General features: G+C 33.7%; 1 protein-coding gene across 4 annotated transcripts in view; it reads left to right on the forward strand.

Annotated features, from left to right (window-relative positions):
- Nucleotides 1–6402: 6402 nt before the first annotated feature.
- Nucleotides 6403–27220, forward strand: part of LOC124367237 (armadillo segment polarity protein) — a 34780-nt gene continuing 13962 nt past the window's right edge. The window contains exons 1-10 of one of the 4 annotated variants that reach the window (XM_046823919.1): nucleotides 6403–6699; nucleotides 11201–11263; nucleotides 17051–17254; nucleotides 17598–17785; nucleotides 21130–21279; nucleotides 21744–21749; nucleotides 22760–22914; nucleotides 24529–24830; nucleotides 25736–25881; nucleotides 26888–27097. In XM_046823919.1, coding sequence (XP_046679875.1) covers nucleotides 11230–11263; nucleotides 17051–17254; nucleotides 17598–17785; nucleotides 21130–21279; nucleotides 21744–21749; nucleotides 22760–22914; nucleotides 24529–24830; nucleotides 25736–25881; nucleotides 26888–27097 — 1395 coding nt within the window. In that variant the 5' untranslated portion in view covers nucleotides 6403–6699; nucleotides 11201–11229. The remainder of the gene's footprint in view (nucleotides 6700–11200; nucleotides 11264–17050; nucleotides 17255–17597; nucleotides 17786–21129; nucleotides 21280–21743; nucleotides 21750–22759; nucleotides 22915–24528; nucleotides 24831–25735; nucleotides 25882–26887; nucleotides 27098–27220) is intronic. The other 3 variants (XM_046823918.1, XM_046823916.1, XM_046823917.1) reach the window with 3 other exon arrangements.

A 27220-nucleotide genomic window follows, 5' to 3' on the forward strand; every position in this document is an offset into this window, starting at 1 on the left:
CATGTACAACTTTATTTATATGTATACTGAAATCATTTCATTTGTAAGTGAAAACGTCTTAAAGTATGCGAATATTGGAATCTCCTGGAATATGGAGTCACGTTCGTCTGAAGAAGTAATAAACAGTCGGCAAAAAAGTAGCTCAAATGAGCTCTATACATCGTTTCAACATCAGAGACAAAAACTAGACTAAAACATATAAAAAATATAGTGTAATCGAGGCGAAGTAGCATTCTCATTGTCTCATGAGGCATCTCAGTAGAGTCTAATTCTCAAAAATTGATGTCGTTTTTTTATCCGTTAATAACATGTAGGTTAACATAGCTAGAGAGGTTTTGAGGTTATGTTGATTTGTTCATCAGGACTTACTGTACAGAAGAGCGTGGTTATTGAAGTAAACAGACTTATCTTCGTCTTATCGCCAGCGACCGACTTGAGATTAGCATATCTCTTCAGAGAATTCCAAAAGATTATCTATAGTAATTGGTGTTCTTGAACGCATAATACACTGTACCTGAGAACTATGTAACATCTGTATACCATGCCTTTCTCAATCTATAATCATGTCTAGTAGTCATATGGGGCAATAGCGCTAAAATTAATGACATCCTCATTCTACAAAAGAAGGCCATCAGGGTATTAACGGGAACACAGCTACTGGACCTTTGTAAACCACGTTATATTCAACTACAGTTACAAACTGTTATTAATTTATATATTTTTGACTCAACATCATACATCCTAAAAGATATTCCACCTCTTATTCTTAGCAGTAATATACACAGCTATAATACTATAAATAGAAATAATAACTTAAATAGAGCATTGTAGGCTTAGGAAAACACACCACAGCCATGTGTTAACTTCTCAAATCATTTACAACGAATTAAAAATTGTAATTCAGAAGTATCCAACAGAATTTTTTACAACAAACTGTATGACTGGTTGCTCAAAAATTTATTTTGTAGTCTTTCAGAATTCTTCAGTATCCAAAATACAAATTTCTAGAGTTTTTATTCTTGTAATTTATATTTATTGTTTTTAATCATCTGTTTTTTAAAACAGTACTACTTTTCACGTTGAGGTACGTTTAACATTTTATTATTTTATAACAAATTGTTTTAACTCTATCTTTTTGTATAGGTCTATGCAATGACTTTGTCAATTATTCTAGTCAAATGGCAATAAGTTACTAGTATATTATTATGAGACTTTTTAATTTTGCTACATCGTGATCATCTCTTACTGAATACTAAAATCTCTCATGTTTAATATTGATCAATAATCAATAAATTCTAAAACTATTTACTATCCAAAATTAATTAATTAAATATACCTACCCCACATACACAAACACAAATTAATATTTAGAAATACATTTTAATCGTGATTGGTTACAACTAATTACAACACTTATCGAAATTCAATACTTTTTTCAACATAGTGTTATCTCAGTTTTATCTCTTACTATACCTTGTTAAATATTAACGAACGTTATATTGCCCTTAGCTGAACATATATTTGTACTAATACTATAACGATATGTAAAACAATTAAATATTAGCTACAAATAATATTTATTTTTCAGCATAATACAATAAAAGTTTCTAGTAGGAGTGTAATTAATTATCAAAACGTCATTATAAAGTTTAACTTGATTGATTGCAATATCAAATAAACTCGATATTTTTCTTTCCAGAATTTGTTTATTCACTGTTAAAACATTATAACTGATAAACAGTTGCTTTACGTCGACTACTCTTAGAATACCTATGTGTAGGTCCTGAATTTCAAGTTTTTTTTTTTTTTAATTATTAACACATTAAAACATGGTCAAGTCTGAATTGATTTTAAAAAGTGTTATTCATTTTTGTGCTCTTTCCAGTAGAACGTCACGATCTAAGTATGTATTGCTCATACAAAAAAATATTTGGAGTATTATCTGCCAAGGATATTCCTAAAATTGTGTCAAGATGTTGCAAACATTATCAAACAATAATCTCAGTTACGTTTCTTAGTACAAATTCTTTGCACGTTTGCAGAATTGAGAGAAAACTAAAACAAGTTGTATGTTAATACTAAATATGGATAAATACTGAGGTTGTCATGGAATAAATAAATGAAATTTGCACAATCCGCAGAATATGAGTATGTTATCGGATGGTTTCAAACATGTTCTGTAAATAACCCCACCGGCTGGAGAGCCGAATCAAGTTCAACTAATGGCGTCCAGATCGCACCACCAACCAGAAACGAGGCCATGCAACGTCGCGTCGTCTCTAAGTACATTATAGACTATTAATTAAATAATAATTTATAAAAATTGCAATTAACATGACAAAAACCTTCAATACAATAATTTTGTATAATATTTTGATAGTAGTCTACCACCCAGAATTAATTTTTGTGTAAACAAGTAATGATTAAAAATATAAATGAAGTTATGACAACAATAACTTATGAATTCCAGACTGAGAAGGTTTACCAAAGCAAGTAACAAAAGTGCTGGAGGGAAATAAACTTAACCTCAAATTGACAACCAAAATAACACTTACTTCATAGACTCCATGACATATTTTCTCTGCTGCCGTTTTCATTATTGATGTGGTTGTTATGAAGTGTTGAAAATAGAGCTTGTATTGGCTACTATTAACTTAATTACATTTAAAACACACAAACCAATACTTAAAACTTTTATTTTGTGAGGCCTTTCGATAGCAAGGCTATCTTCGTCAACACATCACAAAAGTCAAGCACATAAAAAAATTGGTGTTTTAAACTTAACAGAACTATATTCCATTGTTCTAAACTGTTAATAACGTACTAATATTTTAAAGTAAATGGTTATTATAATCAAGTCACACACAGCAATGTCTAAATACTATTGCACTGCTTTTATTCAATACTATTCCTCATCTCTACACTAAATGCCACCTGTCGTTACTATTAGTTTTTGTAAAAATGGACCAAAGACCAGCTGATAGTGTTTGGTCTAGTGATGGAGAACACCGCCCATTTCACAAATTATTTCAACAGAAAAAAAACTATATTTCTTTAGAATAGATAAATAAAAAGCATGTACGAGGAAAAACTCCCCTCAGCTTAAATTACGATAAGTACAATTTTTTAAAAGTCTATGTACCTACATACAAACTATAAATTATGTAAACCAGTCAAAAAAGGAACTAAAAAATTATTACGGCTTTTTTAGTCTTAATTTCCCCGCAGAATGATTCTGGAAGGCCCTTCCTCGGACCGTATATTATATTGAAGACTCTTGGAGCAATTCGAAAAAATTTTAAATTGTACTAAATGTTAATAAAACAATACTTTCCAATATGGTTCATTTTTTGGACGAGGCCTTTCGAAACCAAAGGTTTCATCATCAGGCGACTCCATAAATAAGTAAATAAATATTTACATTATTTTTATTACAATTAATATTAAAATACCATATGGTATTAAAATATTAATATTATAATATTGTAATATTAAAATACAAAAATTTTGTAACATTTCCGTCCGTATGAAAAATTTGATATGACTACATATGTTTATGTACGTATATCTCATATGTTTATTTTGCTTTTAAGTCACATTAAGGAACATTTTGAACATACACTTAAAATTTATAATCGGATTTTATGGACAGAATATTTTTATTGAAAATGATTGGATCTGTAGTTGATAATGTACTCCAGTCAGTAACTAATAAGTAAAAGAAATATAAACGAAAGTTATGCACAAAAATGTATCGACTTTATCGATTAATATGATTTTAACATTACCATTTTTATTTTTAAATGAGTTAAACGTGTTTGCTTTTAATGTTAAAATCAAACAAAGAGGTGGGACACCTGAGAAATATATTCGAAAGATCTTGGTGGTAGAAATATTGAATAATTATTTTCAAATTGACTTTGATTCTAGGGGCTACAGTTGACAAAAGTCATGACAAAGATATACTGTTATGACTAAGAAACGTCAGACAAAGAAACTCAAATATAATTAGTATCTAGTGGATTGCCAGTCAAAAGGTGTTGTTCGTTTATGAAACAAGGTAGCAGTACACCACACCACGCGTCTTAAAAGGGTTCTCTGAGGTTACGAATAGAATGTAAAACTTCAAATCCATAGCTCATATCATTCTCAAGATGTCCTCCTGATACCATACAAAAAAAGGAATTGACACAAAAATGATACATCATAGAACTGATTCTTGTATAAATTAAGTATTATGGAAAATTTAAAGTTCATATGAATTCTATCTCGACATAGCTTGCCATATAACACATTCTGACGTTTGTTTATTAAATTGGGTTTCAAACCAGCGTTTAAATAATAAAATGCTACACACCAAGTCCCTATAAAATGACCTGTATGTGTTGGAATAGTTAGGCTACATGTGTTAATATGTCATGTTTGAATCTCTTATGTGTATTGAATTTGTTTAACAATTTATTATTCTGCTATGTTCTCGTTACCATCATGGTTACCCAAAAGACCAATGTAATAATATTCGCTAACGCTCGGTCAAATCCCATGGAGTGATATGCAAAATCATCTAACTCAGTGTTCCCCATACAGAAAGTCTATACGTCAGTTCGTTTTCGAGGTAAACAGACAGAAATGAAATTGTCTAGTCCCACGAGTGATAATGCTCAAGAAATTAAGATGAAGGGTTCATTCATCTGTGTCTTACTCGCTTAAAAGCGAGAAGGTACTGAAGTTGCTATTAGAATGAACTTTGTTACTTGGTTATAAGTGTTGAATCAATAAGAAAATTTCCTTGGATTCCTTGGTATTCCTTATAGTCCAGAAGCAAATGAGCCAATTGTATAAGCACACCACTTCGTTTTTTTTTTATAAAATCGATAGATTCTCTAGAGATGAAAGAAATCGATTGTCAGCCGCGATAGTTTTGGTGGAGGTTGAAATTGGAGGGTATTCAAAGGTTAAAAACTTTAAATTATATCAAACTAACCTTCAGACACCTAAATAAATATTATATCAGCGTAAGCAAACCTTTTTATTTAGTTATATGACGGTAATATAACTATACACTTCGACCTCCATCAGAACTAACGTGTCTGACAATCGATTTCTTACTTAATTCAGGATTTCGAGAAAACCGATATTGTTCGATATTGTTAGCTCTCGGTCCCTAGCCTTTGTAAACTCGGTCGCTTTGAGAATACAAAAAAAACTTCTAAAAACTGGATCCGAGATGAGTCATAATGGACATCATTATTACCTAACTGTTCTGTAAATTCTTAACATATAAACAGTGGTGATTTAGAACAAAATTTTCTATTTTTTAAAAATTATTGATGTAATTGCAACCTTGTAAAACTAATAAACCTTTATTGCATCAGCATTTTCTTGCGTTTTGTAAACCATAATATAGTGCTGATATGTTATGGTGTTTTACAGACTGATCGATCACCCCACAGATTTCAATAAGTTTTTTAAAGTTAACTTATCTTTTTGAACAAAATTAAAAGATCTCTTTTCGTCCTAATATGAGAAGAACTCTCGTCTAAATACGGGAAGAACTTCAGCCCAAATACGGGAGAACCGACACCTTCGGGTTTCATTTTTAAATTACGATATTCTCAATGCCTTAATCATTCGAGATCACACCATCTAAAATTTTGATTACAGTAACTGATACTCTCTTGAAGTATGGTAGATTTTACAGGGATTATAAATTATTTACTTAGGTAATAAGATAATTTTGAGAGATAAGTAAGCTTTCTCATTCGTTGCCAGATCTACAACACAATATAGCCGATTTGGCCAAACATAAATAAATGAATAAGACAGCGAGATTGTAATTTAAAAGTAAAACATTGAAAGTGTAATTAATTCCTCTTACATTTCAAAGAAAAAGGAAACATAAAAATACATTTCCCAGACAATAAAGTTTTCATGAAATTGTCTATAGAATCCATTAAAACAGAATTGGTTGTACTTCAATGTACACCCTTTGTTCCATACAACGCTACGTGTATGGTTGGGAGAAAGTACAAAAATTGTATTACATACCGTAATTCAAGTTCATTATTAATTTTATTTCAATTGTATTCTTTTATTTGAATTAGTCAACAGATGTTGTTAATTGGGCTCGTCTCGCTTAATCATTTACTGGTAATTTAAATGGATTTAATATACTATGATACCACGCCTATTTTATTGTCTTGTTTGTGATCATCAAGGAGATTGGTTTTTTGTGATCTTACAATACAGTAGTCCCTTTGTTGACGAAGTAATTATGCTGATCAGTCGGCTCGTTAAATAAATGTGTAGTTCCATACTTTACTCCCTGAAAGCAGCACTGATCAAAGAGTTTCGTGTAAAAATCAATGTGGTGGAGTGATACAAACTAGATTCTTTGTGGGTTTACAAATCCTCTTAATTTAAGACTTAACGAAGTTCTTACTGCTTCACACAGATTCGTATTACGTATTGAATTTCGTTATGTTTATTTTATAAGACCTAGTTTACGATTTTACACTGAGTGAAAATATATACATAAGAACTACTTTTTCAAGTTTGACACTTCTGTCGAATGTAAACAATAGTTGTGTGAAGGTGGCCGTCATATTGAATCAAGTGCAAGGAAGTGATTCATTTCTTACTCACATAGTTGTTTCATCTGAATCAGCGGGATACTCCTCCAGTTCCGCCACTTTTAAGGTACATTATTTTAATAATAAGTTTCCTATTATAGTAGACCTAACAATAACTACAAAATTAATAAATAAGTCCCAGATTGGGTGTGGTAAAGGCTCATAAATCTAGTCAGTGAACAACATTTCAGATAAATTGTAAAGCATGTAACAAGGGTAGTTAGAGAGACAGTTGGTTTGCCATAATAAGAAAACACTTAATTTTAATATTTCATTATTATAACTTCTAAGAAATTAGATAATATTTCATCTCATTTAAGAAATATTTTGATCTTAGTCTTATTCATATAGTTTTCAGAGACCCAATGGACCACAGTTTGTAGCTTACTTTGTTACTAGATCTATAGCTACCTAATAATTTATAAACTTAAATGTAAGTAGGCCTATATTAGATTTATCAGAATAAACTATTGCCTCATAACAACTATGACTAGTTAAAATCATTTTCAAGGGAGTTAGCCTATGTCGGTTTCGTCAGAAGTATGAAGATTGTCATATATTATAATGAATTAATTGTATAAACTTCAATAATGTACATGCACAGAGTGGCTGCAGTATAATAAGCATCCAACACTGGAATTATTAATATTCATGAGTAAGGAATCCTCGCTTAAGTACCAAATTATATAATAGGTATTTCAAATTACACTATAGTTCTGCTGTTTTTATATCTACAAAACATAATTTAATGATGAATAAAGAACTCTGTAGCCTATGTTATTTGTAATTATAAAATATAATTGAAAAAAACAGTGCAACATTTACTTTCTTTTGACTCTTTTGAAGGATAAACGTGTCTGACACCTCGTGACATGAATAAAACATGTACATCCCCATTTAACTTGTGGCTATTACAGATGGGCAGTATTAGTGTCTGTAACAGGTTAATCAGTGGTAACCTATTATCGGAATACTGTTATTTCAGTAACAGCTGGGCTGAATGAATTAGTGTTCTCGTAACAACTTTCTAGTATTACGTTAGCCTACTTGGTAACCAGAAAAAACTGGTCGATTTCGTGCAACTTAGTTAATAAGGCTAGGAATGGAAAAATGGGAATTGTGAAGGTTATAGGCTGGAGCAGCAAATTACGAGTAAAATTACAAGCATTATTAATCTATTGCTATCGTCCTCTTGAATGAAACAATAAAAGGTTTCAATGGTTGGAAATTACAATAATGAAGTTAAAGAACACTAAAAGTCCTGAGTTCTACGGGCGTTATGTGGTCTTGTTATGATCGTAAGTCAACCTTCTATTGGTTGCTGCTGACGTGAGTCGTTACGCCATTTGTGGATACGTAATATAATAATAATGCTGAAATCAGGGAAATTTGACCCAAATAAGACAATTTCGTACTTAGAGCTTCTAAGAATAAGAGTTCATATCAGCCTGACACAAGTGCCTCCGGACATCGGTGCGGGCTACTGTAGCATCTTTGGTGTTGGCCCCATGCTGATGGCGACATAAGATAAAAATACCTTGAGGTATTACCTATGAGTAAAAATCAAAATTTTTAATGGTCTGATCACGAACGCCTCCAGCCATTAGTGTATTATAGGAAACGTAACTTGAAAAAAACAAACAAATATTGTAAATTTACTTTCAAACCATAACTTCCTATTTCCAGAATATGTTAATAACATTGAAATTTTAATTGGTTATTCCAGCCATTGACCCCATTGATACCGTAATATGAAAGTTTAAGATAACCTTTACCTTCAGTTCCCAGGTCATCCAACGTGGTCTGACATTGGAGAAGCTGGACGATCTGGGACCTGATCTGAGTTTGTGAAAGTACCGATCAGAAATGTTCCCAGTCTACAGCGCGGGCTTCGGCTTTGAACTAATTTGAAACAATAATGTTGAGCTAAATTAAGTTATAGATTTTTAAGATTGTATTGTAGTGAAGCTATATTTTTATATGTAAGACAAATATATACACTGTTTAGATTATAGAAAATAATTTAACTTTGTTTACACTGAGTTTGAGCAGCAAATGAAAATTTTTTGCAAAACTATACCGATCAAGTAAAGGATAAAAATTCTAGGTTGCCTGATCATTTCTGAAACAGATGGCAACTTTTAATGCAACGTTTCACTAAATACAATGCTTCCAGAACTAACCGCATTAAATCTATCAATTCTTCTTATGCTTTTTGCCATAGCGAATAGCGTTAAATAAAAGTAAGTGTAGCCTATACTTGTCATCCACAATGCTTTATAATATTTTGGTATGTTTGTCACTAAATATGTACAATGTTGAATTAGGCAAAATAAAAAGTCAGAAACGAAAAGAAAAAACATTAAGAGTGATATATTACGTTTTTCACTTGTATTGTTGGCATTAAAAAGGTGTAATAAACTTCTTTCCTTGGCCAAACATTTTGAAGTATTTTTTCAAAAGTGGTGGGAGAGTATTTCTAAAAGAATATACTAAAGGTATGATAAAACTTGAAAGAAAATTATTAAAACTAAAATCCTGGAAAGCCAAATTGTTTATAAGTTTGATGTTGTGTTAAAAAACATATAAAGTTTTACATGTCTGTAAAGTGTGTTTTTCTTGTGTATGAGTGTAATTTTTCAACATAATGAATAAAAATACAGAAAAATTTAAAAACTGTTTAATTGCGTAATAATTATATTTTTTAAAGACGTATTGCCATCATTTTACTAAAAATAAGGTCATAAAAGTGCACGATGTTCAACATTGTTCTTGTGGGGCTACAGTCAAGATGGCTGCATTACCGCTGGCTTTTAATAGCTTAGATTACATAAGTAAGGTCTATTACAATTTCACATTTATTTCTGAAGTAAAAAACACAAAGTAGAGGCACTGATAAGTAAAACCTACCTTTTTTGGCTGAGCATTAGCAAAGCTTATCACTTGTTGACCTGGAAAAATTTCATTTTTGTCTGTTTGCCCGCACAATATTTCTAAAAAGAGCTTATATATATAGACTTGAAAGTAATGTGCTTAAAGCTTAATTTCTATATGAGGAACATTCAGTTCGATAATGGTGCTTGTCACTCCATGGGATTTGGCTGAGCGTTATCGAATATTTTTACATTGGACGTATGGATAGCCGTGATGGCGACGAGAAAGTAGTAAAATAAATAAATTTATAAATAAACTCAATACATGTGTAAGATAGCTATGGTAGGAAGGATTGATTCAATTTGAATATTGAATTTCGCTCCAGTTCACGTTCCTTTTATTACAGCGTCTGGTATCTGACGTTGTCTCAGGCTTGACTCCTGGAATCTGTAGTCATGTCACTCTGAAGAGATCGAAAGAAATTCTGAGGTGAAGTGGCAGTCTCATGGTCTCAATTGTGCGCCTGATGAGACACTATGATTCTCAACAATGAGATGAGCTATATACTTGAAATTTACAGTAAAGCTTCGATCCGAATGTAAAGGGTTAAGCATGTTAACCCTTCCCGCGCTACGGCAATTTGGGACGCACCATACCCAAACGCTACATATACCTCAAAATCTTTTTTTCCCATAAAGTCAACGCTAATGTTTTTTTTGAGTTTGTTACCATATAAAAAGACTTTTGGGGACGAAAAAAGTATAATTTTTTAATATGTTTATTTAACTTATAAAACAATATAAATACACATAATTTAATGAAATGTTGAACGAGATTTTACTATTGTGTATAATATTATATTATATATAAAGTATATATATATTATAGTTAAAATAAAACATTAATAGATATAAAAATATCTTAAATTAGCCATCACAGTGTTCAAGGTAACGTCAACGTGTGGTACGTCTTGAAACATGTATCCGGGTGCAGGTTCGGCCGGGCGGTGCATGTCTCGCACACGTAAATGGTCTCCTTGCGTAAACCGTTGCGTGTACACACAACAAATCTTCCCAATATGTCAAAAACCAATGTGACAACGTACGCACAACAGTTCCAATCACAGTCCAAGAACGAACTAAACCGGCGAGTTAGTTTGTCAGTAGCGCTAGGGTCTGGCAAAACAGGCAGTGGCATGGGTAGTGCGCCGTCATTTTGCAGCTTGTAGAACAACCGGGAGGCGGGGACAACACTATTACTGTGTTTTTCTATTGAGGGATTTATGCTCCAGCAGCTGCTGCACTCCACCGGAAAAACGGAACTACTTACTCCCATTAATAAACTCAATGTTTAAAAGCGAATATATTTGTCAACAGCGATTTTAGCAAAGTAAAAATTGGCGGTTATATTTGTCAACAGCGCGCGAAGGGTTAAGATCTAAAAGTATAAGGTTGGGTCTGTACGAAAGTTTGCAATCAAATTTCACATCCTCTTAATAAGTTGTCAATGCAGCTTAATAGTAAGTGATATTTAATTTGTTGTTTTTATTCAAATTTGTAAAAAAAAATCAGTGTTATTTCCAATGATTTTAAAATAATTGTAAATTTTTCACATTTTTTAATGTGGTGGTAATGTGCGATATGTTACAGTATTTTATTTAGAATTGAAACCTTAAACATTTTTTTTTTTTTCAGGAGCTGCTGGGATATCCTGAAAACTCAAAATGAGCTACCAAATGCAACCCCAGGGTCGCCCCAGTAAGTATAAAAAGAAACATGTCTAGCCCAATATTTTTACTCCTCTCCTTGAATCTAAAATATTATGCTTTTACAAAAACCAATTCCAAAAATGGGTTTGTGTTCTCTAACTTCTTGTAGACTTCATGTGCTGTTGGGACACAGCTAGTTTTACACCAACACACATGCAGATCCCATAAAAACTACTGCGAGGTATTAGGACCGGACGCATTTCTGCCCTATTACTTACTTAGTGCACCTCTCCAGTCAAACCCAGATTTTAGTTATTTGTAATTTTATCTCAAAGGAGTTATATTGAAAACATCATAACAAGAAAAGTGATAAGACAACCATGTATAATATACTGATATTGTTACAGACTATTGCTTAGTCTTGAGTCAAAGAATTTCACTTAATAATCCGTGATGGAAAATAGTAGGTGCTGGGCTTGGCTATAACCTTCGTGAGTGTGGGGGTGGGTGCGTGCCAGGCAACTACCTTGCCCTTCAGCCTCAATCCCTAATCCCTAATTGCTAATACTGTAATGTGACTAATCCATTGCAGTGCAAAAACATGGTAGTTAATTGACTGTCACATCTGAGGTTAAAGATTTTACATTAAGTTCCAGAACTGATAGTGTATCCATGTTGATTGAACTTCTCAAGTAAAACGTCTTTGGAACTCCAAACAGAAGGCTCTGATAGGGATCTCACCGTATGGTTGGTGAAGCAGTGTGGTGTCTTACCATTAATTGCTTGTTTGATTTGGGATCTTTAGAGAAAACCAAATCAGATCATCCACCAGTCATGACACTAACCAGTAGACGTCATCCTTTTAGTTTAAAATTAAAATTAAATTAAGAGAAGCTTTCATTATTAGTGGTAGCCCAGTAATTCTTCAGCCACAACTTTATTTTCACAGTCCTTAGAAATTTTGATGAAAGTTCTAATGCGCATTTCAGTCTATTATCTCAAAAACTAAACAGTGTTAGAATAATATTTTTTTAAGCTCATTAACAGATCTAGAAAATTTTCTGCTTTGTATTCTTGGTGGAAGTGAGTAGGTTTTAATGGAAAAGACATTTTTCATACTTCCACAATAAATTTATTTCAAAAGCGGTTTCGCCGGTTAAGGCATCATCAGTTTGATATTGTTTACAGAAAACAATATCAAACTGATGATGCCTTAACCGGCGAAAGCGCTTTTGAAATAAATTTATTGTGGAAGTATGAAAAATGTCTTTTCCATTAAGATCTAGAAAATCATTTGCAGGGAGAATAATTGAAGCTTATGAATTTTTTATATACCCTGTAACCATCTATTGATAAGAAGAGGTTCATTTTTTAATAAGGAATACTTCTATAAGAATTATGTTGTTAAACATTAGCACTATTTATTATGCAAGTAAATTAATGTTCATATTTAAAGTTTAAAATACTTGAGCCCACTGAGGTGCAGTGGGATCATTGAGGACAATAACAAGGCCACTTCGCAAAAATCTTTGTACAACTGGTGACAGCCTGGATGAAGGGGTAGAACCCTAATAATCAATAATTTTGTGTGAGGTGTGTACAATCATACAATTTTCCATTAGAGGCCATAGTTATATACATACAGTGGAACCTTGGAAGTTCACAATCGCATTGTGAGAAGAAGGAAAGATATCAGTAAAATGATGACTGAAACTGAATATTGTTCTGAGAACCATCATACTCTTCTAGGATCAATACTTGCGTATGATAATTTTGGGTGTGAATATCTTCATTTATCTTATCAGATGTACTATATGATGATGCACACCCAGACCGAACAAATTCCTAGCAAAATTGGTTTGGTGATTTGGGCATTCAAATCTATTATGAACAACATAATGAGTAGTCATGATGAAATTATGAAAGAAGCATTTGATGGAGGAATACGAAATACTAGGGGGGTTACCTTCAGATTACCAATTATCTAATAAAATGTACAGACTGATGACTCCTTGGGGGATTATTTGGCTCACCAACTGAGTTATCTCTGATCATTGGTAAAAGACTTGCCAATCAGTCTACTTGTTACCTTCAAATTATCAGTTATCTAATCAAGTATACAGGATAAAGAGATTTGTTTAGGGATGATTTGGCTCAGCAACTGTGTTATCTCCGATCATTTCTAAAACACTTGCTAATCAGTCTTCTTAGCTCTTCCACCAACCACAAAATGCATTTGTGCACTTGTTGGCTGAGCTTTAGCGAAGAGCTGGAAAAATTCATTTGTGTGTGACGGTATCTCGAAAAAGAACTGGCCTATTGATTTAAAATTCTCCATAAAACTTCATTTCTATACAAGCTACTCCGAGTTCGATGATGGTACATATTATACTCAAAGGGATTTGGCTGAGCGTTAGCAAATATTTTTACATTGGACTTAAAGTAGCCATGATAGCAATGAAAAGAATAGTGAAATAAATAAATGTGTAAACTATTTAAATACAATCATAAGTTATTTTAACATGCGTCTTACTAACACAAGTAGTTTATTATAACAGGAAATTTAACAAATTATTAGAGTGGAAATTCAATGACAAAAGTTGGTGACACATTTTTATTTCAGTGCACTCTTGTTTGTGTTGTAGTAATTTTCTTATCTCACTGGTTTTTCTATTATTCAAACACTGCTATGAGGTCAATGAACTAAAATGTGAATGTATCTGAATGTGAATGAACTGAAATATGGCAAGATATCTCGTGAAAGTTCATCTGTAAACTTTAAATTTCGCGTGAATCTTTATTTCTGCATAGACTAGAATGAGTTCTATCGATAATGATGGATGTCCAACCATGGGATTTGGTTGACCGCCATTGAAGCCTATGATCACTCTGTAGGCTAGTACAGTTTCTCTTTTGTCTGTCGGGGGGGGGGGGGGGGGGCGGGGGGGATGTAAAAATTTCTTTCCTGTATGATATCCATAGGACAATTAAATTTTTTTTAGTCTTAGTGTGTTTTTTAGACCTGAAATAGTTGTTTAGTGTGATGAAAATCAATAAATTAAAATAGTTCCACGAGCTACTAAATAATAAAATGATTTTTATATATACGATTCAGTTTTTTTTTTCTCTAAGGACAAGAAGCTTATAAATTGCACTTAGTCCTGTAAGAACCTTTGTGCTGCTTCCGGAGTGACAGGATATTCAGGATGGGTAAGGTTAGGGAGTAGGGGCCGCCTCCTATCGAGATCCATGAGGAAGAATTAGGGCACTACATCTCAAAGGCATGTCTCCCCGGAAAAAGGGGAGGCCAGCTCTGAACCAGCCTCTCCAGTCAAAGTAGGCAGGGGGTGGCACACCCTGTTGAGGTTAACAAGAACCTCTGAGGTTAGGGAACAAACCCCACCAACTCCAACAGTCATCTTCCACAGTAGGCTAGGCCTATAGAATTACCCATTAACCCCAGAATCTCAACATTTGCGGTTAGTGATGTGCCGCTACTGGACATCCATAAGGTTGCCCAGATTGAAGTGGCACATCGGTTTTTGCTGTGCCCAGTGGTGGGTTCAACTGGTAGGTATAAACCAGCCAGAAGTGATCCCTGCTGGGTTGACAATTAAATTACCTATACACTTAAAATATCGAACCTCGCAAAGCCTGTTACGCGACTCGTGATCCGGCACTCTTCCTACTTTGTTAAGTCAATACTGGCTCACACCCTGGCTGCAGGGACAGAAAATTGTCTTATCAATATCTCACAAAGACTCCCTAAGACTTTGAGATCAATCTTTTATACCGATGCTGGGACAACATTATTATGACTCTTTGAATTACGTCAGTGAGAAGACGGTGGAATGTCCCAACAAGTGCATTGGCTACCACAATTCATCAGTAGCGTATACAGAGACATAAATAATTTAATCAACTAGTTCAATCTAAATTGAGACTATCTCTTTCAATAAAGCTCTTATGTGTGTTGTTTCCAATAGATGATAATCTGTAAAGTCATCAAACAAAACAATGAAATAGCCTACATCATCCAATGTGTATGTGTGGTTGGACATTAAACTATCAGTGCTGCTGCTATTTAAGTAGTGAATCAGTTTAATTTTTTTATTTGAGTGGTAAGTCTGACTGTCATTTCTATTGTTAACAGTAATAAAGATACAAAATTGAAAAAAATGTTGGTTTTTCAAAAAAAAATGTTGGTTTTTCAAAAATTTTATTTTTAAGATTGAAATATCACAATTTATTAGATTTTCTAAAAGTAATAATATACAAAACAATATTTTATAAATATGTATGACCGTGTCACATTCAAAAAAAGAATAACTACTACATTTTATAGGAAACAGTTTAAAATTTTAGAATGTTTAGTTCTTTTTTCAATAAAATTCTCAAAATTCTAAATCTTGTACCTATATTTTTACATAAAATGATTATAAAAATTAGTAATTTGTTAAAACTTACTTATTTGATGGATTGAATTTAAAAGATATAACTGCCTTATAAGGAAGTAAGTTCTAAAAGTTAATCACTGTTGATTGTTTTGGCATGATAGTCATAAAACATCGAAGCGTCTAAGGACGTAAGTAACGCGTCAAATGAAAGCCATTCCACCACTACAAGTTTTCCAGCCCCCAAAAATTCTTAGGCGTCCAAAAGATCTCTGGTTTAAACTTGAAAAAAACTGTGTCTTTATGTTTCAAGCAGTTCATTAAGAAAAGTCAAAACACAAATTCAAAGAATATCTTATTTAACCAGGCGAAGATAGGACCAAGTAGCCCTTTCTAACACAACCTGGGGACCATCAGTGGATGGGCAGGCGGGCTGCTTGCAAGGACAGGATTACTTTGCAGTTACCCATCCAAGCAGCAGCTACGCTCAAAGTCGCTTGATTCGATTATCTTGCCATTGTTACTGCTACACTATGTCATTAGCAAGAAATAAAGTATTAAATAAAAAGAATATAAATATTTAATATTAATTAAATATTGAATATGTTTAAAATGTAGTTATTACAGACATAGTCTCCAGATGGATATTGTGGAGAAACTTTTCAATCGTGAGAAGAAAACAAACTGTCTGTAAGTGTTTTGGCCATAGACTAGTGAAACACGCACAAAAATGTCAATTCACAGGAGAATACTATGGACATTGTTTAATTGTTAATAACTTAAATATTTAATAATATTAAATAATTAAATATTTGACAAATTTTTAAATGTAGTCTCCAGAAAAAACTTTTCAATCCTGAAAAGGAAACAATCTTTCCCAATAGGTGTTTGGGCCATAGTCTAGTGAAAGAAACACGCACAAAAATTTCAGTTCACAGGAGTATACATGGTTTTAGTTGAATACCAAAGACATTGTCTAAGTGTTAATAATAATATTGGGAAAAGATAGAGCAAACCTAGATGTCTCTGTCTGAGGTTATTAACTGGGACTAGTCAATGGAACCCATTATTATTGTCCTACCCTGTCAATTATAGTACTAGGCCTGGCCACCGGATTGCACTGTGAACAGGTGTTCCGCTTAGACTCCTATGTTTTCTCTCTTCTGTGAGATTTCAACTAGAATAAATACAAATTAATATAATATGTTTTAAAATGAATTTTCATGAGATTAATGTGTAGAACATGTGATCAAAATAAATTTCATTAGCTCTCTTTGATGTTGGATGAAGGATTTGATTTGATACATAGTCTCTGATTGACAGGTCGTGTTGGGTAGGAACTATCTCAGTATTATTGACACAATTCAGTGTTGAGTTGAGAACCTCGCTGCCTCTAATATACAGTTTGTCTGTTGTTCTCACACTTGAGATGTATGTTGCAGTGAACTACCAGGGGAACGACCTGAACAAGGAGCAGACGCTGATGTGGCAGCAGAACTCGTACATGGGGGACTCAGGGATACACTCTGGAGCTACCACCCAGGCGCCCTCCCTCACCGGCAAGGAGGATGACCTGGAGAGTGATCAGCTGATGTTCGACCTGGACCAGGGCTTCACTCAGGGGTTCACCCAGGAGCAGGTGGATGGTGAGTCGAAACGTTCTTTTCAAACGGGAAACGTACTTTGTATTTTAAAAACTATTCTTCTCCAAAATAAGACAAGTGAAGAATGAACCATTCTAAACATGTCTGTGTGTAAAAAGTGACAATTTTGTGCACTTTTATTATTTTTAGTTAGAAAAAGAAACTTTTAATGTAAATAACTATTTCTAAAATTTTAGAGGGAAGTCAAATAAATTAGATGAAGTAAATAGATCTTCTGGATTGGTCTTGGATATGTTCAATTTGAAAGACTTGAGTATTTGAGTTAGGAATGAACCTACATTGTTGAAATACTACTGTAACTGTAGCATCGATGTGCCTCTTACAGAGATGAACCAGCAGCTGTCCCAGACCAGGTCTCAGCGCGTGCGTGCCGCGATGTTTCCTGAGACCCTGGAAGAGGGGATGGAAATCCCGTCGACCCAGCTGGACCAGGCTCAACCCACCGCCGTGCAACGTCTCTCAGAACCCAGCCAGATGCTCAAACACGCCGTCGTCAATCTTATCAACTACCAGGCAAGTCGGAGGTTACCGAATACATTAATACCTCGAGTTTAACGTTATCGATACAGTGATACGTTTGACATTACAGTCAACTCTGTGGACCCCAAAGATGAAAAGTATTCCATGTTACTAAGAAACAACATGATGTAAGAGCAAATCAGTAACCTCCATACTATTATTGGATGTACTAAGTACACGTTATCATTGGCTGACTCGATCTGCAACATATCCATTAAATTTACCATACCGGGAGAATCAATCACTGCACTGTCTAGTCCTTGAGACTAAGAATGCTCAGCCATATTCAGGTACTGTACATTGCAGGAGAATTTTGCTTCAGACCTCCTCCATAGTCTAATGGATATAGTCTCGACTCCCTAACTGAGGGATCATGGGTTCAAATCTTAGGGAGGTCCAATCAAGATTAGACATGATTAAAATAGTGTACAACAAGCTGAGGCTTAAAAGAGGAAAAAAGCTGCATCCATACTGTCAGATTCTCTTCCTTTGTTTTATCAGATAAGATTTTCACACAGTCTTTTAACTCATGAGGAAGGATAGAAAAAGGTTAAAAAGGGAACTGTTTACTCATTTCACTAAAAAGAATAACATTTTCTTTAATTACTCTCATTATTTCTTCATGTTACAATTTTCATATGTGTAAAAAAGTAGATAGTGTTAAATTTATAATTTAAATAGCTTTAACATTAAATTGAACTATTTTATATTGTACTATTGTATTACTACTTTCAAAATATGATTTTCAAAAATGTTTTCATCTTTGTTATTTTATAAAACATTTTTAATTTAAAAATTAGTATTTATAATTTTAATGCTCCTGGATCTTGTATACTAGTTTTTATTGTAAAATGCATTAATTAAAAACCTAAAAATACATTTTAAAAACCACTTAAAATAGAACCAAGCAAGTCAAAAAATATGAAATTGGTTGCACTTATTGGCCAAGATTCGTGTTGCATTGAGCAACATGGACAATGAAAGGGAGAGGGTTATGACAGTGTTGCAAATGTTACTCTATCTCCTGTCTCCCCTCCATTGACAATAAGGGGTCACACCAGTGGTGTGTTGTCATCAATAGAACAGGAAATGTTCTGTACACTTGGACACACAGGTACGAGACAAGCTAACATTTGATTACACTGCACATCCAAGTTAGGTACATGAGTTTTGTTTCTTGTGTTTTATGAGGTTGGTTGTCTTTTCTTTGCAGACTAAAGGTATCAGTAGGGTCATTAGTGCCATATCAAATCAGCACAGAGCATAAACCTGACCACTTCAGAATTTGATGAAATTTGTTATGAAGGTAGTCCTCATATAAAACAGGAAAATTACGAATTTCCCCCCAAAATATTTCAAACCGTTGTAAAATTTCTCAAAAATTCACAAAAAACCGCAAACAACATATTTTGAAGTCATCGTAGTTTTTCTTCTAATAGAGCTATAGAGATGGGAGTTGTGTCATTTTACTTTAAATGCAGTTGATTTTGATTTTCAACACATAATACTTTACGTATCTATGGTAGGAAGGGTTGATTTAATTGATTAAAACAACATTCTCTGACATACAAAGCGTTTTTGAAAAATCAAATTCAAAATAATGATTTTTTTTTCTAAAAGGTGCATTTTTGCAAGTTAAAGATCTTACATCCGTAACTTTGAAGCACTTTGAGATATTTGTGTGAAAATTGGAAATTTTTCTGATTTATACCTTCTTACCAAATGTCATCAAATTCTGAGGTGTTTAAATACAATTTTTTTTTATTTTAGTGTGTTGATTTTATACGGAATGGCCCATTAGTACATTTACCAATGGCTCCATACAATTGATGTATTCTTATCAGGGATGCTACAGGTCAGGGAAATCAGGGAAGTCAGGGAAATAAAAACAGGACTGGAAATCAGGGAAAAGTCAGGGAATCCGGTCTCAAGTCAGGGAAAAGTCAGGGAATTTCGACGTTGGTCAGGGAAAAATATAAAATCCCTTTACACAAATAAACTTACTGCCGCCGCGCCGAGTACAAGCCTGCAGATTTAAGTCAATCTTTTTGTACGTATTAAACTGTGTTCACTTTATTTTTTGCTTTTTTATATTTGCCACCGTGTTAGCCTCAACACCGCTTTTTTCCACCCATTAATTGCCAAAAACCCTGGGGATTGCGTCGAAAAAAGTCAGGGAAAAAATGCAAAATTTGGTCTGGAAATCAGGGAAAAGTCAGGGAATTTCATTATTGGACTCCTGTAGCAACCCTGCTTATGTATAGAACAAATATAATATTAGTACTGTACAATTGTTTTTCAAGGTTTAAGGTCTAGAAGAAAATGTTAGAAATCAAATTATTCATCAGGGATGCTACAGGTCAGGGAAATCAGGGAAGTCAGGGAAAAGTCAGGGAAAAAAAACATGACTGGAAATCAGGGAAAAGTCAGGGAATCCGGTCTCAAGTCAGGGAAAATTCAGGGAATTTCGATGTTGGTCAGGGAAAAATATAAAATCCCTTTACACAAATAAACTTACTGCCGCCGCGCCGTATTTTACTTCTGTGTTGTAAAAGATCATTTAAATCAATCTTTTTGTACGTATTAAACTGTGTTCACTTTATTTTTTGCTTTTTTATATTTGCCACCCTGTTAGCCTCAACATCGCTTTTTTCCACCCATTAATTGCCAAAAACCCTGGGGATTGCGTCGAAAAAAGTCAGGGAAAAATGAAAAATTGGTCTGGAAATCAGGGAAAAGTCAGGGAATTTCATTATTGAACTCCTGTAGCAACCCAGTTCATGTTGATAGATCCCCTTTCAATTCACAAATCTAAGTCCACAAAACATCTGCAGATTTTTCTTAATGTTATTATAAGGCAACAATAGGCTAGATAATTTATGAGGTAATTTAACCTCAAATTATTTAAAAGATATTTACAAACATTAAATACAGACTAGGTAAATTATCAAAACATCATATTTATAGCAAATATAATCAAATTGCAAAATTATTGTAATAATAAAATAAACTTAAAGTAGCATTGTATGTATTAAAATAAATAAAAGAAAGAAGGGAGGGGGGAATAAGTGAAATCATTTGAACAGACTGTCCTTACATTTGACTTTTGAACACTGTAGAATCTGTTTTAAATCTAGATGTGATCCTGTGTTAAAAGTTCAAAACGGTTCCTCTGTTTTTATCACACTGCAATTTTTTTTTAGTAAATACCATAAGATATAATTTATGCCCATTTCTCGTATTATTATTATCTACCATTTCTTTTAATAATAAAGGAAGGTTATTGTAAAAGATCCATGTTGCATTTTCTCTGTTCTCACAACTGTTTTGTGCGACAGGACGATGCCGACCTCGCGACCCGAGCCATTCCGGAGCTGATCAAGCTGCTGAACGACGAGGACCAGGTGGTCGTCTCCCAGGCAGCCATGATGGTCCATCAGCTGTCCAAGAAGGAGGCTTCGCGCCACGCCATCATGAACAGTCCCCAGGTACGCTCCACCAGATTGTGGCTCATCTTACCGTCATATCTTTACTCATTATTTTTCAGTAAATGTGTAATAGCACCATTTATTTATGTAAAAACATTTAGTAAAATTTATTGTACTGAATAATGTAATTTATTTGTTTACGTTCCAAAACATCTATATTATTGTTAAGCGATTATGAAATTACATTCTCATGACAGGATTAATTCATTTACAGTAATTTCTGGAATGTAATGTGAAAGAGTTGTTACCTTTTGACTAAAATTTGGCAAAAACGTAGACATATTTTATGAAGAAATTACCCTCTTGTATATGCAGATCCCTAGCACATGTATTATAGTTTTTCTCGTGTTTACAAGTGGCCAAATTGTTTTTTATGTAGATGTTCGTACATTTAGTGAGTGACATCTAGAAAAAAAGACTAAAGTTTGTGTTTCTTTCTTTGCATTGAAACATTGTGATGACAGCAAGCTGTAAGTATATACTTTTTCAACAAAGAAAAATTCCATTTAATAATAATTTTTTTTCTATTTATTTGTCCAAGTATTTTGTGTTTCTTTGCTTTCACAGATACAGTTGTTTTAATGTAACAGTATATTTAATTTTCTCTCTACCTATCCTTAGTAGTATAGAATAGTTAATTTAATTAATACGTAAAAGGTTGTTTTGATCTAGATTTTACCATGTTTTTATATTTTTTATTATTAAAAAAATGTAATTATAAGCCTATATCACTTTTGTTACTGAATAATGTGCAATTTTTCATCTACTGTACAAAGAATTTTAATTAGGCATACAAATAACCAAGTTCTGTGTATGAAAAATTTTTCGAAGACGGAGAATAAGATAATACAAATTTTATGGCAATTAACTTGTTCATTTTATTAGAAATTAATATTGCTTCATCAGTTATTTTTATCTGTCATGTTGGTATGAAACAGTTTTTTTTTTTTTAATTAAGGGAACTATGTTATTTCAATCAGCTACCTTATAACAATAAAAGACTAAGTAATGAATTAATTTAATGAATATTTCAATCAGGTAGCCAGTTCATATTTTTCAAGTATTTTCTAAGTGTACAACAATTAATTAGGCCTACAATCATTTGTATGTTTATTTGACTCAATATTTTTCAATTTGCAATATTTGTAATAATATTATATACCCAATTTTTTATAACAAGTTTTGATAAAAATTAACATTGCAGAGTGTCTTTTTTTTACTTTGCTAGACTCCAAGTTTGTAAACTTTAATTTTTATTGTATAGTGATGTTGGTAGTAAATAATTGATTCTTTTATTTATCTACGGATTAAAATAACAAAAACAACAAAGTATAGGCGAGTGGAAAAATCTGTTTTTCTGAACGAAGCAACATGCTCCCTTATGGGTATAAATTCACCACACATTTGAGTGCTACGAGCAGTTGTCGTTTAATATCTCACATTCCAAGGCAAAGATGTTGATGTCTCCATGTGACTACAGATGGTGGCGGCTCTGGTGCGGGCCATCTCTAACAGCAACGACCTGGAGACCACCAAGGGGGCTGTGGGCACCCTGCACAACCTCTCGCACCACAGGCAGGGGCTCCTGGCCATCTTCAAGAGTGGAGGCATTCCTGCGCTGGTCAAGCTGCTCAGGTAGAAGAATTCCCCATTGTACAACTGACATTTTGTGGATCTTTTTACTCTAAACCTTGTTTGATTGGTTTCCAATGGAAACGCTACTTTATTGTGGTGATAAACAAATACATAATTTAATACACATTTTTATTTAGGTTTTAATTTTTTGTACCAAACAATTGTGTTCTTGCCTTTGGACCAAACTGATGGTAGCTCTATACAAAACTCAAAATTTTCTTTGCACTGCAGACTTCTAGAATTCAACCAAAGTCTGGCTCACGATGAGTATAAAATCAGGGATGCTACAGGTCAGGGAAATCAGGGAAGTCAGGGAAAAATAAACAGGACTGGAAATCAGGGAAAAGTCAGGGAATCCGGTCTCAAGTCAGGGAATTTCGACGTTGGTCAGGGAAAAATAAAAAATCCCTTTACACAAATAAACTTACTGCCGCCGCGCCGAGTCCAAGCCTGCAGACGACCGCTTTTTAGCCTCAACACCGCTTTTTTCCACCCATTAATTGCCAAAAACCCTGGGGATTGCGTCGAAAAAAGTCAGGGAAAAATGAAAAACTTGGTCTGGAAATCAGGGAAAAGTCAGGGAATTTCATTATTGGACTCCTGTAGCAACCCTGAAAATAAGTGTTAAATTTACTAAAAAAAACATTATTTTACTGTTGTTGATTCCAAAAATTGTTTTAGTATCTCTTATGTTGTTGCAATTATAGTTTGGACCCTGAAGATTACTGTCAAATTGTCTGTTTCAATTAATATCAAGAGAACTTGTCTTTCATATTATGTGTGTTTTATTTTTGGTGTACATCTTACAGCTGTTATTAAAAAAATCAATATTTTTTAAAGTGATATTTGCTACACATACGGCTCATTAACATACTTTCATATTATGTAATGTTTAACTAAAGTAATAAATAAATATAAAATTTAAAAAATAAAATTGTAACATTAGGTTTTCAACACTTTGAGTGCAGATCCCATTATTTATGGAACGTTGAAACTCCTGAAAATTGCGTTTTTGTAATTTTATGGAATCTATGTTTTTAATTCAAATGTATTATGCAATTGCTAATTTTAAATTGTAATAACGTATTATGTAATTTTGCCTCTTTTGCATTGTTAGTAACATAGATCTCCACTAGAACCCATCGGCTGTATTACATCAGTTTTTTACAAAGCTTCAGCTGCCGACTTTATTGCATATTTATTTGCATTTAATCATACATATGATTTTTCATTAAAATATGTATAATGTTCTTAAGTCATATACAAACTACATTACAAAAAAAGCATAACATTTGGAGTCAGATGTATATTTTGAAATTTTTATATAAGTTATTTACTCAAAGTTAGTTATAAAATGAAATGTGGAGGTAATGAACTAAAAACATAGTTCTCTAGTCTTTTGTGAGAATAATTAGGTGTAACATTTTAAAAATTGGATGTTAAAATAAGCTTTAGAAAATTACATATTGTAGGGCTCCCTAAAACACACTGCCACTACAGTAAGTTTGTCTGCCATCTCTGGGATTAATTGAACATTTTTAATGACATCTAGTTTTTTTTTTAAGCAAAAGGACAAAGAAAGCTTGATTGTGTAATTTTTGTGTATGTTCACAGTTCACCAGTGGAATCGGTGCTATTCTACGCCATCACGACGCTGCACAATCTGCTGCTCCACCAGGAAGGGTCTAAGATGGCGGTGAGGCTGGCCGGCGGGCTGCAGAAGATGGTGGCTCTGCTACAACGCAACAACGTCAAGTTCCTGGCAATCGTCACCGACTGCCTACAGATCCTAGCTTATGGCAATCAGGAGAGCAAGCTGATCATCCTGGCCAGCCAGGGACCCGTAGAACTCGTGCGGATCATGCGCAGCTACGACTATGAGAAGTTACTCTGGACCACTTCACGCGTGCTGAAAGGTACGTTGACCTTTTGTTGAGACCAAAAAACAAACCAATTTCAGTTCTGGAAGCAGTTTATTCCCACCATTATTGATGTACTAGCTGTTTCCCGCGGCTTCACACGCTTTTCGTAAGCTTTGCCCATGTATGAGCACTTCTGTTTAAGTTAATTATATTTCCAATGCCGATGTAGAGTTTGCCTTGTTGCCAAGATCAAGAACATCTGTCAAAAGTGTATTGTACACGTACTTGTACTTTATTATAAAGTGGTCTAAGACTCAAGCTTTTAGTTTAACCAGAAATTTATTTTGAAGACAAATATACCTCATAACTTAGCGCCTTCAAATAGTGTTTTGCTATTTAATATACGTAACTGTCTTGTAATTGCAGTTTATAATGTGCAGGTGCTTTGAGAACTTTTATCTTTTGCAGCGCGGCCAAGTGGCAAGTTACATCAATAGGCATAGGCATACCTTCCACGTGGAAAAATACATATACATACAAATTTTCATAATGATCGGTCAAATAGTTTACGATTCTATAAAGGACATACATTCATTTTTGTTGATATAGAATGTAAAGTCTCAACAATTCTGAAATTTTTATGTTGCAATCTGAACATTTATGTGAAGGTTATAAAGCAAGAATGTAACGACTAACTTGAATTAATACTTTTTAGACATTTACTGTTTTAGAAGGTTAAAGTTGATACTGATAAAATAAAAAATGGCGGCTAGCAGCTAAACAAAGTGGAAATTGGAAAAAAGTTATTCTTCATTTTTAGCCTAAAATCATACATAAATTCGGAACATACATAGCCAGTCCAACCTTTTTTGTTACACCTTGTATAATCTACTTACACATCATTATAACCATAATACTTTTCTTGACACCATGTACCATTCTCAACCATACTGTTGCAGTGCTGTCCGTGTGCTCCAGTAACAAGCCAGCCATAGTGGAGGCTGGGGGGATGCAAGCTCTGGCCATGCACTTGGGCCACCCCAGCCAGAGACTGGTGCAGAACTGTCTCTGGACCCTCAGGAACTTGTCAGACGCCGGTACTAAGGTGGGTTGGATCTGAGTCACTAAGTGCCAATGCACCACGCCTTTATTCTTCTTTGTTTACATTGGGCTTCTTACTTTTTTACAATGAAATTTTATTTGATGGTGATTCTTTAAGGTTTTCAAAATGTAATAAGCTCTTTCATTATTTGCCAAAATTTTGAAGATAGTTCGGTATTTTAGTTATTTATCAAACATAATTTTGAAATCATAGTGTATTACAATATGTTCAGTGTATTTTAACCCTTCCCAAGCCGTAGACGGATATATCAGAATGGTAAACTTTGATCAAATCTCCAAAGACAGCTATAGCCTATCCGTTATTATAGATTATGTCTCTTGGGGAGTTTTTTATTTCACAAAAGGCCTTTGAAATGCCAGGGCAAGCACTGTGCTTATCGCGGTTGCCAAGGAAGTATTTATAGATGACCTTCACTCAGCGGCACGGAAACGGGAACGCCCTTTGTCTAACTTCGACCGCTTGCTCGTCAGTTCTGTCCCCTACAGAGCCGTAACCTAACATATTTGTGGTGTGTATTACTGCTTTCTCGGTTGTCACGAGCGTGCGTGTCTACTATGTATCTCATTATTATTGTTACAATTTGTTACTTTTCTTACAATTTTTTATTATTGTTACTTTTTAGTTTAATTACATTTTATCAATAAATATGCTAATTTTAACTCAAATGCCCTCTATTATACTTTTTTTTTACCTTTTATAATTTAGTTATAATAAAAATTAGCTTTCAGCTTAAAGAAACACAAATTATTTATTTGTCTTGGTGTTTAAGGAAAGTTAATGGATTTATAGTGGTGTGCGAAGGGTTAATGTTTTAGTTAGGCTTTTAATACCTTGCGATGTTTTTTTTTTCTTAAATGTTTATAGGCTTAAATGAAGATTTCTTCAACAAAATTTGGTATTTTCATCGCCACGTTACATTCAATATTAGATGCAGTTTGTAATCTAATAACCTGATGTTTGATGTATTCTTGTGATGTTCCCTGACTAGGTTGACGGACTAGAAGGACTATTGCAGTCGTTGGTGCAGCTGCTGGCTTCTACAGACCTCAATGTGGTGACATGTGCCGCCGGTATACTGTCCAACCTGACCTGCAACAACCAACGCAACAAAGTTACCGTGTGTCAGGTCGGAGGTGTTGACGCTCTGGTCCGCACCATCGTCACTGCCGGCGACCGCGAGGAGATCACTGAACCTGCGGTGAGTTACCGAATTAATGTGCTCTTTGAGTTCAAGCTGTCTCCGGCTCACTTTTCTTCTATCCAGTTCGTAATTTTTTTTAATGTTATAGGTTATTTCAATAAATTACACATTTTTTCTTTA

This window comes from Homalodisca vitripennis, chromosome 8 (genome assembly GCF_021130785.1).
Source record: "Homalodisca vitripennis isolate AUS2020 chromosome 8, UT_GWSS_2.1, whole genome shotgun sequence".
NCBI lineage: Eukaryota > Metazoa > Arthropoda > Insecta > Hemiptera > Cicadellidae > Homalodisca > Homalodisca vitripennis.